Source organism: Phyllobates terribilis, unplaced genomic scaffold (genome assembly GCF_046119375.1).
Source record: "Phyllobates terribilis strain yellow unplaced genomic scaffold, ASM4611937v1 Scaffold_3__8_contigs__length_932513732, whole genome shotgun sequence".
NCBI lineage: Eukaryota > Metazoa > Chordata > Amphibia > Anura > Dendrobatidae > Phyllobates > Phyllobates terribilis.
In genome coordinates, this window is record NW_027362763.1 from 268,467,461 (window position 1) to 268,484,525 (window position 17,065).

The 17,065-nt window shown below is 49.0% G+C and overlaps 1 protein-coding gene across 1 annotated transcript in view; it reads right to left on the reverse strand.

The window, feature by feature from the left end:
- Positions 1–17,065, reverse strand: part of IFT80 (intraflagellar transport 80) — a 140,531-nt gene that overhangs the window by 95,965 nt on the left and 27,501 nt on the right. The window contains exon 4 of the mRNA XM_073674807.1: positions 12,551–12,661. Coding sequence (XP_073530908.1) covers positions 12,551–12,661 — 111 coding nt within the window. The remainder of the gene's footprint in view (positions 1–12,550; positions 12,662–17,065) is intronic.

Here is a 17,065-nt window from a genome sequence, read left to right on the forward strand (position 1 = left end):
ATCAGGTTAGCTAAAGCTGACAATGAATTAAGGCTTGCAAGAGATGTCAAAAGCAATAAAAAAGGATTTTGGGGGTATGTCAAAAGTAAAAGAAAAGTCAAAGATGCTATAGGATTTTTACAGGATGAAAATGGAGAAATGGTAAGAGAGGATGTTGAGAAGGCCGAACTTTTTAATTCCTATTTTGCATCTGTTTTCTCTCAGAAAGAAAATGTAACATCAACTGATCTTCACTGTCCTTTTAAAGGAATAGAGGAATCCAAGTTATCTGTAAACAGAAAGATTGTGAGGGAATATTTAGCTAACATAAATGAGTTCAAGTCTCCAGGTCCAGATGAATTACACCCCAGAGTACTGAAGGAGATCGTAGAAGAAATTTTAGAACCACTCTCCATAATCTTTGAAAATTCTTGGAGAACAGGAGAAGTCCCAGACGACTGGAGAAGAGCAAATGTTGTTCCTATCTTCAAAAAGGGGAAGAAGGTGGACCCAGGGAACTATAGGCCGGTGAGTCTGACTTCTATACCAGGAAAGATCAGGAGAAGTCCCAGACGACTGGAGAAGAGCAAATGTTGTTCCTATCTTCAAAAAGGGGAAGAAGGTGGACCCAGGGAACTATAGGCCGGTGAGTCTGACTTCTATACCAGGAAAGATCTTTGAACAAATTATTAAACAACATGTATGCAAGTACCTGGATAAGAATGAAGTGATTAACCAGAGTCAGCATGGGTTTGTAACTAACAAGTCATGTCAGACTAACTTAATTTCCTTCTATGACAGAATCACTGACTGGGTGGATCAGGGAAATGCTGTAGATATAGTATATCTTGACTTCAGCAAAGCATTTGACAAAGTATCTCACACCATCCTTATTGAAAAAATGACCAAGTATGCAATGGACCAGGCAACTGTTAGGTGGATTCATAACTGGCTTAGTGATCGGACTCAAAGGGTGGTTGTAAATGGCTTCACATCCAGCTGGATGAATGTCTCAAGTGGGATACCACAGGGCTCTGTCCTGGGACCTGTATTGTTCAACATCTTCATCAATGATTTAGATGAAGGAATTGAGGGTAAACTGATTAAATTTGCTGATGACACAAAGCTAGGAGGGATAGCTAATACTAGAGAAGAGAGAGAGAGGATTCAAAAAGACCTAAATAAACTGGAGCAGTGGGCAGCAACCAACAGAATGGTTTTTAACAGGGAAAAATGCAAAGTACTACATCTGGGCAATAAAAATGAAAAAAGCATATACAGAATGGGAGGAATAGAGCTAAGCAACAGTACATGTGAAAAAGACTTCGGTATACTAATAGATCATAGACTGAACATGAGTCAACAGTGTGATGCAGCAGCAAAAAAGGCAAATACAATTCTGGGATGTATTAACAGAAGCATACAGTCTAGATCACGTGAAGTCATTATCGGTCTTTACTCCTCTTTGGTCAGACCTCATCTGGAATACTGTGTACAGTTTTGGGCACCACATTTTAAAAAAGACATAGACAAACTGGAGCAAGTTCAGAGAAGAGCGACCAGAATGGTGACTGGTCTGCAAACCATGTCCTATGAGGAACGGTTGCAGGATTTGGGAATGTTTAGCTTGCAAAAAAGAAGACTGAGAGGAGACTTAATAGCTGTCTACAAATATGTCAAGGGCTGTCACATTGTAGAAGGATCATCTTTATTCTCATTTGCACAGGGAAAGACTAGAAGCAACGGGATGAAACTAAATGGGAGGAGACACAGATTAGATATTAGAAAAAACTTTTTGACAGTTAGGGTGATTAATGAGTGGAACAGGCTGCCACGAGAGGTGGTGAGTTCCCCTTCAATGGACGTCTTCAAACAGAGGCTGGACAGACATCTGTCTGAGATGATTTAGTGAATCCTGCTTTGAGCAGGGGGTTGGACCAGATGACCCAGGAGGTCCCTTCCAACTCTAACATTCTATGATTCTATGATTCTATGAACAACAGAATATAACTTCAAGTAAATCAAACTTCTGTGAAATCAAACTGTCCACTTAGGAAGCAACACTGATTGACAATCAATTTCACATGCTGTTGTGCAAATGGAATAGACCAGAGGTCCCCAACCTTTTTTGCACCAGGGACCGGCTTTAAGCAAGACCAGTTTTCCATGGCCCGGTGGGGGTGGGGGCGGGGCTTTGGTCATATGGGGGTGGGGTTATGGAGGGGTGGAGCTGTATGAGGAGGATGCTGGCGGGACCTCGGTGTACAGCGCTGCTAAGTAGCAGCATTGTACATTGAGCGTCAGTGTATACAGCGCTGCTGCTTAGCAGCGCTACACACTGAACACCGGTACCGGGAGCCGCGTCACTGAAGCCAGTCTGCTGCCCCAGCACGCCCCACATAACATGTTCTGCCGGGGGCGTGTCAGTGAGGAGAGCCTGCCGCCCCACCCCGTCAGGAACACACCATGCTGTGCAGGAGGGCCGCGTCACTAAGACCCGCCCCGTGACGTACAACAGGTACCATGCTGTGCTGTGGAGGGCTGCGTCACTAAGACCCGCCCGACGCCCCACCCCGTCCTGCATAATGTTCTCTGCCGGGAGCTGCGAGCTGTCACGGCTATGGCAGAAAACATTATAAATCCACACAGAGCGAGTTCTGACCAGGCGCAGGGCCGCGGAGCTAGCTGTCAGCGGCAGGGCCGGCTCCAGGTTTTTCTGGGCCCCGGGCGAAAGAGTCTCAGTGGGCCCCTTTAACACATACCACGATTCATGATGCAGAGATACGGCGGAGAAATATATATATATATATAGTACAATGCAAAGATTTCACTTCATGAGTGATATCTATTGTAAATTCTACAATAGCTCAGAAACCGGTGAATCGCTCCACACAGAATAGTGGCCCCCATATAAGGCTCCATACGGAATACTTGCCCCCATATAAGACCCCATACGGAATACTGGCTCCCATATAAGGCTCCATACAGAATACTGGCCCCCATATAACGCTCCATACAGGATACTGGCCCCCATATAACGCTCCATACAGGATACTGGCCCCCATATAACGCTCCATACAGGATACTGGCCCCCATATAACGCTCCATACAGGATACCGGTCCCCATATAATGCTGCATGCAGGCTGTTACCCCCCCTTATAATGCTCCATGCAGGCTGTTACCCCCCACATAATGCCCCATACAGGCCCCTCCCTTTTAATGCTCCATGCAGGCTGTTACCCCCACATAATGCCCCATACAGGCTGCCCCCCCCCCCTTATAATGCTCCATGCAGGCTGTTCCCCCCCACATAATGCCCCATACAGGCCCCCCCCTTTTAATGCTCCATGCAGGCTGTTACCCCCCACATAATGCCCCATACAGGCTGCCCCCCCCTCTTTATAATGCTCCATGCAGGCTGTCACCCCTCCTCTTTATACTGCCCCATGCAGGCTGTCACCCCCCCTCTTTATAATGCCCCATGCAGGCTGTCACCCCTCCTCTTTATAATGCCCCATGCAGGCTGTCACCCCTCCTCTTTATAATGCTCCATGCAGGCTGTCACCCCTCCTCTTTATACTGCCCCATGCAGGCTGTCACCCCTCCTCTTTATACTGCCCCATGCAGGATGTCCCCCCCTCTCTTTATAATGCCCCGTGCAGGCTGGTCCCCACCTTATAATGCCCCATGCAGGCTGTCACCCCTCCTCATTATAATGCCCCAAGCAGGAATCCCCCCCTCTTTATAATGCCCCATGCAGGCTGTTCCCCACCTTATAATGCCCCATGCAGGCTGTCACCCCTCCTCTTTATAATGCCCCAAGCAGGATGCCCCCCCTCCCCTCTTTATACTGCCCCATGCCTCCATACATTAAAAAAAAAAAAAAAAAATCAAATAATCACCTCCCTTCTCCTCACCTGCTGCCCGCAGCTCGCTGCTCGGCTCCGAACTCCAGCGTTGTCGTTTCTTCCCGCTCAGCGCTCCCTGTGACGGCTCAGGGGAGGGCGCGGTGTAAAGACGTCACCGCGCCCTCTGACCTGAGACGTCACAGGGAGCGCAGAGCAGGAAGACAGCTGATCTGCGGAGGCACGGGGAGAGGTAAGTATCGGGCTGCCGGGGCCCTGAGCAAGCGGCGGAGAAGGGCGGGCGCTGACACCGCTCTCCTCCGCCCATAGCCCAGCGGGGTGCGCGACCGCCAGTGGGCCCCTCTGCCTGCTCAGAGCCCCGGCATTTGCCCGGGTGCTGACGCCGGCCCTGGTCAGCGGCGCCGCGGACCGGCTGAAAAACCCCAACGGCCCGGTCCTGGTCCGCGGACCGGCGGTTGGGGACCTCTGGAATAGACAATAGATGGAAATTATTGGCAATTATCAGGTGGGGACCACAAACCACATCTCAGTACCAATGCTTTCTGGCTGATGTTTTGGTCACTTTTGAATGTTGGTTGTGCTTTCACACTAGTGGTAGCATGAGACGGACTCTACAACCCACAGAAGTTGCTCAGGTAGTGCAGCTCATCCAGGATGGCACATCAATGCGAGCTGTGGCAAGAAGGTTTGCTGTGTCTGTCAGCATAGTGTCCAGAGGCGCTACCAGGAGACAGGCCAGTACACCAGGAGACATGGAGGAGGCAGTAGGAGGACAACAACCCAGCAGCAGGACCGCTACCTCCGCCTTTGCGCAAGGAGGAACAGGAGGAGTACTGCCAGAGCCCTGCAAAATGACCTCCAGCAGACCACAAATGTGCATGTGTCTGCACAAACGGTTAGAAACTGACTCTATAAGGTAGGCCACACAAAATACTTAGCCTCATTTTGACTAGTTTTAACCCCTTCCCGACGCGTGTCACAGCATCTGTGACATGGAAATCGGTGCGTTCCCGACCCATGTCACAGCGTCTGTGACATGGAGGGATCGCACCCCTGCAGCACGTGCAAGCGCGGTCACTCAGGTGTCACATTTGGTGATGCAACTAGACAACCTTAAGTTGACCCCAGGGGGGGTGGATTAACCCCCCCGTGCCTAGGACCCCTCCGATTGGCAGTTTCACTTTCACTTTTAGTGAAACTGCCAATCGGAATGAATGAAATATTTCACCAATGAAAATTGGTGAAATATTTCAATCTGGGCATGGCCTGATGCTTATAGCATCAGCCATTGGCTGGGGGGAGTGTCACCTCTGTCCCCCCCCCCCCAGATCTGATTGGGGCTAGTGTCCATGTGACGCTAGCCCTCCAATCAGATGTGGAGGAGGACGTTTACTATGGCTAATTAAACTTCCCAGCCTTCATCCCGTCCGTGGAAGCTGAGGAGTTTGGTTACCCGCCGCCAACGTCGACCCCAGACCCGCCAGCGACCCCCGCCGCCAGCGCCGGTAATTTTTTCCCCCCTTGTCCGACTCCAGCCCCCACTTAGCCCCCGACCCCCCCCTCCATCCACTACCATCCCCCCCTCCACAACAGTCCAATTTCCTACCGCTCCCTCTCCCACATCTTCATCCACCGGCTGGTACTCTCCTTCTGTCAGACGGTGATCACAGGCAGCAGCAGGCTTACTGTAAATACCCTGCGCCTGTGATCACCGATCATCCCCCCCGTCCTCAGTAATCACCCCCCCCCCCCCAGTGATCAACCCCCCCTGCTGCTTCCGGCCTCCTACCCCCCTTGCTGCTGTCGGATCCTGCCCCCCTTGCTGCCCCAGTGATCACCCCCCCTGCTGCTGCTACTGCCGGCTTCCTGCCCCCTCCTACGCCTCAGCACGCCCCCTCCTGCGCCCTGTGTGCCTGAGTGCGCCCCCTCCTGCGCCCAGTGTGCCTGAGTGCGCCCCCTCCTGCGCCCAGTGTGCCTGAGTGCGCCCCCTCCTGCGCCCAGTGTGCCTGAGTGCGCCCCCTCCTGCGCCCAGTGTGCCTGAGTGCGCCCCCTCCTGCGCCCAGTGTGCCTGAGTGCGCCCCCTCCTGCGCCCAGTGTGCCTGAGTGCGCCCCCTCCTGCGCCCAGTGTGCCTGAGTGCGCCCCCTCCTGCGCCCAGTGTGCCTGAGTGCGCCCCCTCCTGCGCCCAGTGTGCCTGAGTGCGCCCCCTCCTGCGCCCAGTGTGCCTGAGTGCGCCCCCTCCTGCGCCCAGTGTGCCTGAGTGCGCCCCCTCCTGCGCCCAGTGTGCCTGAGTGCGCCCCCTCCTGCGCCCAGTGTGCCTGAGTGCGCCCCCTCCTGCGCCCAGTGTGCCTGAGTGCGCCCCCTCCTGCGCCCAGTGTGCCTGAGTGCGCCCCCTCCTGCGCCCAGTGTGCCTGAGTGCGCCCCCTCCTGCGCCCAGTGTGCCTGAGTGCGCCCCCTCCTGCGCCCAGTGTGCCTGAGTGCGCCCCCTCCTGCGCCCAGTGTGCCTGAGTGCGCCCCCTCCTGCGCCCAGTGTGCCTGAGTGCGCCCCCTCCTGCGCCCAGTGTGCCTGAGTGCGCCCCCTCCTGCGCCCAGTGTGCCTGAGTGCGCCCCCTCCTGCGCCCAGTGTGCCTGAGTGCGCCCCCTCCTGCGCCCAGTGTGCCTGAGTGCGCCCCCTCCTGCGCCCAGTGTGCCTGAGTGCGCCCCCTCCTGCGCCCAGTGTGCCTGAGTGCGCCCCCTCCTGCGCCCAGTGTGCCTGAGTGCGCCCCCTCCTGCGCCCAGTGTGCCTGAGTGCGCCCCCTCCTGCGCCCAGTGTGCCTGAGTGCGCCCCCTCCTGCGCCCAGTGTGCCTGAGTGCGCCCCCTCCTGCGCCCAGTGTGCCTGAGTGCGCCCCCTCCTGCGCCCAGTGTGCCTGAGTGCGCCCCCTCCTGCGCCCAGTGTGCCTGAGTGCGCCCCCTCCTGCGCCCAGTGTGCCTGAGTGCGCCCCCTCCTGCGCCCAGTGTGCCTGAGTGCGCCCCCTCCTGCGCCCAGTGTGCCTGAGTGCGCCCCCTCCTGCACCCAGTGTGCCTGAGTGCGCCCCCTCCTGCACCCAGTGTGCCTGAGTGCGCCCCCTCCTGCGCCCAGTGTGCCTGAGTGCGCCCCCTCCTGCGCCCAGTGTGCCTGAGTGCGCCCCCTCCTGCGCCCAGTGTGCCTGAGTGCGCCCCCTCCTGCGCCCAGTGTGCCTGAGTGCGCCCCCTCCTGCGCCCAGTGTGCCTGAGTGCGCCCCCTCCTGCGCCCAGTGTGCCTGAGTGCGCCCCCTCCTGCGCCCAGTGTGCCTGAGTGCGCCCCCTCCTGCGCCCAGTGTGCCCGAGTGCGCCCCCTCCTGCGCCCAGTGTGCCCGAGTGCGCCCCCTCCTGCGCCCAGTGTGCCCGAGTGCGCCCCCTCCTGCGCCCAGTGTGCCCGAGTGCGCCCCCTACGCCTGATTTTTGAAGTTTACACCAAGCACTCACACGAATAATAAAGTTTTGATTTTTTTTTTTTGCACACAGCACACAAAAATGTCCCGCCCGTCCCGCTCAACCCAGTCTAGGGCGTACACAACTGAGGAGGCATATTCTATTATTGCCTCCGAAGCTGATAGTGAGGGAGAGGACCCCACGTTCCTCTATTCCTCCCATTCTTCCTCCTCCAGTGACACCGAGCCGGCACCAAGACGACGTCAGAGGTCAAGACATCGTCCGGAGGCTGAGGAAGAAGACCCACAGCCATCTGTGAGTAACCCTCCACCTGGTGCTAGTCACGCCCAACCTAGCACCAGGGCCTCAGTGTGGACCCCCGTCCCTGAAAATTACACCCCACGGATTCCTGATTTCCTTCCCCAATCAGGAATCCAGTTTTCAAAGTCTATTTCTCTGAGGCCATTGTCAGTCTCATTGTGGAGCAGACCAATATCTACGCCCAACAATTTTTGGCTGCAAACCCAAATTCAATGTTTTCTACTTGGAGTCCCGTTGACTCCATAGAAATGTTGAAATATTGGGGACTGGTACTTCACATGGGGATTGTGAAGAAACTAGAAATCCGCCAATACTGGAGTACTGATATTTTATATCAAACTCCAGTGTTCGGAATGGTGATGACCCGCAAAAGATTTGAGGTCATTCACAAATTTTTACATTTCAGGGATAATGTGGACAGCCTTCCCCGTGATGACCCGAATTTTGACAGACTGTTCAAAATTCGTCCGGTCATCGAACACTTCAGCAACAAGTTTGCTGAAGTGTACGTTCCCCAAAGGGAAATTTCTGTGGATGAATCCCTCATCCACTTCAAAGGGCGGCTTCAATTCCGACAATACCTGCCCAGTAAGAGGGCGAGGTACGGAATAAAACTCTAAAAGCTGTGCGAGAGTGCCTCAGGGTACACTCACAGCTTTAGAGTGTACGAAGGAAAGGATTCGAGGGTCCAGCTCCCAGAGTGTCCACCTGCTCTGAAGGTAAGTGGGAAAATAGTGTGGGATTTGATCCGCCCACTGCTGAATAAAGGTTATCATCTATACGTTGATAACTTTTACACAAGCATCCCACAATTTCAGTCCCTCTCTGCCAGAGCTACCGCCGCTTGCGGTACTGTGCGCAGAACCCAGAGGTGTCTCCCTTTGACGCTAATTGAGCTGCCTCTCCCAAAGGGTGAGAGCTGAGCCCAATGTAGCGGCAACATGGTTGTGGTGAAGTTCAAAGACAAAAGGGACGTCTTTTTCTTGACCACAATCCATGGTCCCGGCACCACGGCCACCACCGTTAGAGGTACCCCAGCACCGGTCCACAAACCGGACTGTGCCCTGGGATACAACAAGCACATGGGGGGAGTTGATCTTTCAGATCAAGTCCTCCAGCCCTACAGTGCGATGCGGAAGGCGAAAATCTGGTATAAAAAACTGGCCGTGCACATCGTTCAAATGCCACTGTATAAAGCATACGTGCTATCACGATGTGCAGGCCAGACCACCAACACCTTCCTCAACTTCCAGGAGGCGGTGATAAAGGCCCTGATTTTTAGAGGTGAAGAAGAAGTGGGCCCCAGCACCCCTGGAACTAGAGTCTCCCGTGTGGTACCAGGGCAACATTTTCCCGGTGAGGTCACAGTTAGAAAAAGGTGCCGGGTCTGCCATAAAAGGGGGATAAGGTCTCCCGTTTCCAATGTCAAACGTGTCCTGACAAACCGGGACTGTGTTTGAATGAATGCTTCAAAATTCATCACATGTCCCCAGACTAAACACATTCTGACCTTCCCTACAGAACTCACCCACACTAGCATGACACACACACACACACCAACCTATGTCAGGTTGGTGTGTGTGTTGTAGCTTGTGTGAGGTTGTTTGTGTGTGTGGTGTATACACTACACTATACCACACCGCACCGCACACCAACCTGACATATCTACAAATTGTGTAGTGTGAGTTCCCTGGGGGGGGGGGGGGGGGTCTAGTTTCCAAAATGGGGTCAATTGTGGGGGAGCTCCAATGTTTAGGCACACAGGGGCTCTCCAAACGCAACATGGTGTCCGCTAACAATTTGAGCAGATTTTCCATTCAATTTGTTAGCGGACACCATGTCACGTTTGGAGAGCCCCTGTGTGCCTAAACAATGGAGCTCCCCACAAGTGACCCCATTTTGGAAACTAGACCCCCCAGGGAACTTATCTAGATGCATAGTCAGCACTTTAAACCCCAAGGTGCTTCACAAATTGATCTGTGAAAACTAAAAAGTACTTCTTTTTTTTTCACAAAAATTTTATTTTAGCCTAAATTTTTTAATTTTCACATGGGTAACAGGATAAAATGCATCCTAAAATTTGTTGGGAAATTTCTCCTGAGTACACCAATACCTCATATGTGGTCATAAACCACTGTTTTGGTGCACGGCAGGAGTGCCATTTCACTTTTTGAATGGAAAATTAGCTCCAAACGTCAAATTGCGCTCCTTCCTTTCTGAGCCCTGCTGTGCGCCCAAACAGTGGTTTATGACCACATATTAGGCATCGGTGTACTCAGGAGAAATTGCCCAACAAATTTTAGGATGCATTTTATCCTGTTACCATGTGAAAATTAAAAAATTTAGGCTAAAAGAAAATTTTTGTTAGAAAAATTAAAATGTTCATTTTTTTCTTCCATGTTGCTTTAGTTCCTGTGATGCACCTGAAGGGTTAATCTTCTTGAATGTAGTTTTGAGTAGCTTGAGGGGTGCAGTTTTTGGAATGGTGCCACTTTTGGGTGTTTTCTGTCATGTACACCCCTCAAAAGGTACTTCAAATGTGATGTGGTCACTAAAAAAAAATGGGTTTGTAAATTTTGTTGGAAAAAAGAAATTGCTGATGAACTTTGAACCCTTCAAACTTCCTACCAAAAAATTTTTTTCTTCCCAAAATTGTGCGGATGTAAAGTAGACAAGTGGGAAATGTTATTTATTAACTATTTTGTGTCACATCACTCTGGTTTAGCAGAATAAAAATTCAAAATCGCGAAATTTTCTAAATTTTTCCCATATTTTTGATTTTTTCACAAACATGAAGCCCAATATGTCATGAACAAACAATCTCAGAATCGCTAGGATCTGTTGAAGTGTTCCAGAGTTTTTACTTCGTAAAGGGATACTGGTCAGAATTGACAAAAATGCCAAGGTCTTTAGGGTCAAAATAGGCTGGGTCCTGAAGGGGTTAAAGGACATTATATCAAAGTTGGATCAGCCTGTAGTGTGTTTTTCCGCTTTAATTTTGGGGGTGACTCCAAATCCAGGCCTCCATTGGTTAATAAATTTGATTTCCATTGATGATTTTTGTGTGATTGTTGTCAGCACATTTAACTTTGTACAGAACAAAGTATTCAATGAGAATATTTCATTCATTCAGGTCTAGGATGTGTTATTTGAGTGTTCCCTTTATTTTTTTGAGCAGTGTAGTTCGTACATATGATCGGCTTTCTTTGACACCAATAATTTGCGCCATAAAGCGTTTTGAATTTGTTACATTTTACCACTGCTTTTCTACACTAGTGTCGATATGTTCGTAAAAAAATTCCAAAGCACATATTAAACTTAGCACAAGTCAAAAAGACTAACTATTTGGGACAATTTTGCAACAGGTCTCGGGAGCCTCGACTCAGGTGTTTTTCAGCTATATACTGTAAATAACTTAAAACTCAGGCTTCAGAAGCTTTAATTGGCTAGCATTAATGATCACCAACAATCAGAATATATTAATGAGATGGAAAGATTAACTAAACGTGACCAATAGTTTGGCGGATTTGCTAGCTCAGAAGTTCAGTAGTAATCGGGCCATTTCCCTGTGGGCTACCAGCACATTCATAGATTTTTGAGTATAGGGTAAAACTAATCTGTTAGTAGAGGTTGTATGAAATTCTCCTCCTGAAAATATAAATAATTATTTGAATCCTTGATTCTTTATTTTCATGATAACAGATATTGTTTGGTAGAGTTGGTACATCAGTAGGGTTTCCTCCATCTATTAACCTACCTAAACCTGATATTTCCATGTCTTGTACTACCATAACTCCTAGGCAGTACGTCCGCTGTCATGTGGTCATATTTGACTCGGATCTTTCCTTCACTCCCTGTATCCTCACTCACTTGCTTATGTCACCTTTACCTGAAAAAAAAAACATCTCCAAAATCTGATCTTTTCTTACCTTTCAAACTGGAAAAACCTATCAGGGTCGCTCAGATCAATTCTCATCTTGACTACTGCAACTCTCTAGTAATCACTCATCAGAGTTCCTCTCACTAAACTCGCCCCTCTCCAATATATCCTGAATGCAGCAGACAGGCTCATATTGCTGTCCAGCCATTAAACAGAGGACTCCACACTGTACCAGACATTGCACTGGTTGCCCATCTGCTACAAAATAAAACAAAATGATCACTCACCCACAAAGCTTTGCACAAAGTTGCACTGTCCAACATCTCCTTCCTTATCAGTCTACTACCCTACCCATTCTACCTGCTCTGCTAGTTAAAACTAACATCCTCCATGATCCAAACCTCCCACTACTGTCTCCAAGATATTGCTTGCACTGCAGCAGTTCTATTCCAGACAAGTTAATACTCAGTGTCCAGAGCTTTGAGTATGATCTAAAACACACATCTCATAAGGCAGGCCTATCACATCACCAATGTAATTATTTCCAGCTCACCTTTCCTTCATTTTCCTCAGAATCTGGTTCTTTCTAGCATGTGTTACCACACACTCCATGCACTTTGTATATGGACATAGATAACAATGACAGGTAACGGCTACATGCAGCACTAAATGAATACCTGCATTTATTATAATGATTGCTTGGCCATACCACAAGCACCCCATTTTCTTACAGATTGTAAGCTCTTGAGAGCAGGGCCTTCTCGTGTGTGAGCCATGTGTTACTATGTAATGTCTGATATTGTTTACACAGTACCCTGTGAGTTAAGCGCTGTGGAATACGTTGCAGATAAAGATTATTTATTACTAATTATGGTGAGAGATGAGACAGACTTCAGATTCCCGTTTCCTTCGTTGCACATTGATAATAATTTGGACAAACGTTTACTATTTCCTTCTAAGTCTTTGAAATCCAGGCAAATCAATGTCACAATTTATTTGGAAGGTTTTTTTTGCATCTACATATACACATGGATAACAGTATTGTTATATGTGATCTAGTTTACCCATATTTTACCTGTCACCAGTGCTGTTCCATCACAATTCCAGCGACCAGCCAGCACCGCTCCAGAATGAGCCTCCACACTTTTCTCAACTCTTCCCAACTTAGAAATCAGATGGAATTTTCCTAAAAAGGAATCAAATGGAAGGATAAGGGCAAGTCAGACAAATATGAGGCTGCAGAGTTTGGGTCAGACCTTTGGCCAGTCCGTTGCAACACATACTCGGACCATAAAACATAGTGTGAATCTGGTCTAATATTATCAAGACAAAACCATTGGTGGACACAAGGACATCAATATAGAAGTAACAATGTACTCAGGACTTACCAGGTACCCTTGAGATGGTCAAAGATATTAGACAAATGTAACCGAACCAGCCAATTTTGGCAGGATTGGCCAACCATTTAATGTCTGCGAGGGTGTACCATGATGGCAGATGTTGACGAAATGAAGGAGGAGTCATTTCACCATGTCAGATCCTTTGTTCAAGGGGAATAAGCCGCCGCCAGAAGTGTCGCACAGATGCTAATCCCCTCTCCCCATTGAGAAAACATGCTAAAACCTAGTTGGCACTTCCGTTTAGGCAGACTGTTCAAGGGGGGATATTAAGGCAGCCAACAAGTGCAGAGCCATTAACATGGGTACAGGTACTCATACCCCTAGTGTGGTGTCTGACAATTACAACCCGATGTCCCTGAATTACCAATTATGAGATCAGGAGACATTGTTCTTGTACAAGGGGTCTGGTTCTCATGCTCACAAGCCTTGGTTTATTTACCGACACACATCCACATGACTCTGCCAGCCAATCACTCCCCTTCCTGGTGATGGTAGGTTGTATGGCCAGTGATTGGCAGCAGCAGTCACTAAAAGATAAAGAACAGTGAGCATCACAGTTGCAGATGCATTTGAGCAGCGCAGGGAAATAACAGGAGAGTAAGATTTGTATTTTTATTTTAAAGGGAATGTTTTGGCTATTTAATCTAATCTGAGAGCAGCATAATGTGGGGGCAGAGAGCCTGATTTCAGGGATGTGTCACTTGCTCGGCAGCTTGCTGTAGTTTCAATGCAGTCAGTGTTTTATCAGCAGGAGATTATCACTACAGGACTAGATGTCAGGAGCAGGCCAGTCCAGCTAATCAGTGTAACCCCACTGCGGTTTGGCAGTTTGCTGACAATGCATACAGAAAGCTGACAATCAAGGTGTGGGCGGGGGTTGTAAACATACAGGGATTCTATCAAAACTACACCAAGCAGCCCAGTAAGTGACATTGCTGGACTCAGGGTCTCTGCCTCTACACTATGCTCTCAGATTCCATAGCAAAAAGATTCAATTTAAAGCCTTTATTAACCCAAAGGGGATGTTCGTGGTGAAAATGACATTCAAGATAAAATTTGGTAAAAGGATATTCCTTAGGTAAAGAGATGGCTATATATACTGCCATTTCTCCTGACTGCTCCCTACACTTGTATAATAAGATTGGCTAAATGTGCATGTGTTCTCAATGGCCAAAGAGCAATATGCCGAGGTCACACACCCTTAGTGGCTTAAATGAGAACAATGGTTCGGATGTGCCGAAATTCCTCATGCTGGATCCTTTTTTTCCCTGGGACTTCGGCAATTAGGAGAGTTGGGACCCTCCAATACATACAAATAACGTATGAGGCCACCTACCTGCTCATAGTGCTATACTCGAGCCAGCTGTAGAAATCTGCATAGCCACAAGAACATTACACTATAAATGTTAAAAGTTTATCGTTATAGTGGCATGCAAAAGTTTGGGCACCCCTGGTAAAAATTACTGTTCGGCTGTGTGCCCACGATGCGTTTTTTAAGCGTTTCCGCAGCGGCAAAAACTCTGCAGAAACGCTTAAAAAATGCATGGTAGAAGGCCTGCCATGTTCCCCAATGATGATCCGCATGTGCTGTGCACATACTGCGGAAATTTCTGCTGCAGGTTATCATTGCGGAAAAAAACTCAGCACTACCGATTATTTTGCGGAAGCGCTGCGTTTTCGCTGCCATTGACTTGCATTGAAACGCACCACTGCATCTGTACATGCAGAATCCATGCGTTCCAATGTGCGGATGGTACCCGGGTCTAGAGGACAGGAGACTCTCCTCTCGACCCGGGTAGCACAGAACCTGTAAAAAAAAAAAAAGAATAAAATAAAAAATAAATAAGATACTTACCTTCTGATGGCCCCCGGTGTCCTTGTCTTCACTTTCCGGCAGATTTCGGTGGACTGAAGGACCTGCGCTGACGTCATTTAGTCATGTGACGGCAGGTCCTTCAGTGTAGTGTACCACGAGCTGCCGGTAAGCCAGGACGGAGCGAAGCAAGACTGCGGGGGCCATCAGAAGGTAAGTATAGATTTATTTTTTTGATTTTTAAACATTCTTTACGATCACACTATATAAATCCATGCAGTTTGAATAAGTTGTCAAGCACTTTCCAAGTGATGCTAAAATCGCTTGGAAAGCGCTTGTCAACCCGCATGCAGAAATGCATGTGAAGAACGCTTCACATCCGCATGTCCCTGGCAGGAAAAACGCATGTACAATCCGCATGCGTTTTTTCTGCCAGGGAGATGCAGAAACGCTCAGGAAAAATCCAGAGCATTTCTGCATCGTGGGCACATAGCCTTATTGTGAACAGATAAGCAAGTTGAAGATGAAATCTCTAAAAGGACGAAAGGTAAAGATGACATTTCCTTTGTATTTTAGGAAAAATAAAATAATAGGTAATATATATATATATATATATATATATATATATATATATATATATATATATATATATATATATATATATATATATATATATATATATATATATATATATATATATATATATATATATATATATATATATATATATATATATATATACACACACAAACACAGCTCTGGCAAAAATTAAGAGACCACTGAACAGTTTTCTATTGGAAAGCATGGAAAGACTGGTGGAAAGCATAGAAAGACGCATGAAAGCTGTGATTAAAAATCATGGTTATTCCACCAAACATTGATTTCTGAACTGTTCCTGAGTAAAAACATGAGTAATTTGAGGTCTGAAAGCACTGTTTCTTTTTTAGTATTTTGACGCTTTATCATTTGCTGCAAGTAAATACAAAATTTTTAGCTTTGAAATTTCAGAGACATGTTGTCAGTGTAGCATCGGCGTCTCTGCCCCCTGCCAGGCAGAGACGCCGTCCCACTCACCTCCCCGCTCTGCGTTCACCAGCGCTCCTCTTCCTGCTGCCGGCGCGCGCAGCTCCCCGGGCACTGAGCTTAGGGCGCGCGCTCCATCCCTCCCTCTGCTTCAGCCCTCAGGTCCCGCTGCTAGCCTGACTTCCAGGCTTGCCCGTCAGCCTGTTACCTGCCGTGCCTGCCAGCCCGCTCACCTGGGAGCACTTGCCTGTTACCTGCCAGCCCGCTCACCTGGGAGCACTTGCCTGTGACCTGCCTGTTACCCGCTTGTCACTCAAAGACTCAATCCGCGTCAGGCCCGGTGGTCTTTGTTCTTCGCCCGCTTCGACTTCGTCCTACATTCCCGCCCGGCAGACAAGAATGTCAAAGCCGTCGCCTTGTCCAAATCCTTCCTGTCCTCAGATCAAGAGGAGGAGCCTATGCACATCATCGACCCTTCCAAAGTGATGAATGTGGCCCCCTTGGATCTGACTCGTCTTCCACCCGGTAAGAAGTTTGTAGCGGTACCAGATCGTGAGAAGGTTCTTCACTGGGGTCATTCATCTAAACTAGCCGGCAATGCTGGCCAAAAGACCTTCCTACTCATTACCCAGCATTACTGGTGGCCTACCCTGCGCAAGGATGTGGTAGACTTCGTCTCGGCCTGTTCGTCCTGTGCCCGCAACAAAGCTCCCAGACATCTTCCAGCCGGTCGCCTCCTGCCTCTTCCCGAACTTGCTGCCCCGTGGCAGCACATTGCCATGGACTTTATTACTGATCTCCCTGTTTCTGCTGGTTGTACAGTCATTTGGGTGGTCGTCTAAGATGGCCCACTTCATTCCTCTGCCTGGTCTCCAGTCTGCATCGGAGCTGGCCAAGGATTTTTTCCGTCATATTTTCCGTCTCCATGGCCTACCCCTCCACATTGTATCGGATCGAGGGGTTCAGTTCACCTCACATTTCTGGAGAGCTACCTGAAAGCTACTGGATATCACCCTGGATTTCTCCTCCGCCTACCATCCACAGTCCAATGGTCAAGTGGAGCGTATCAACCAAATCCTTACCAGCTACCTCCGGCACTTTGTTAACGCTCACCATACCGATTGGGTGGAGCTCCTACCATGGGCCGAATTCTCCTACAACAACCATGAGAGCGAATCTACTTCTAAATCCCCGTTCTTCGTGGTCCACGGTCAACTTTCTCGGATTCCGTTTCCCATCTCCGCCTCGGTGGAGAACCCTGCTGCGGAGGCTCTGGTCAGCGAATTCTCCACCATTTGGGAAAATACTAGGTCCGCACTTCAGTCCTCCGAGCGGATGAAGAAACATGCTGACA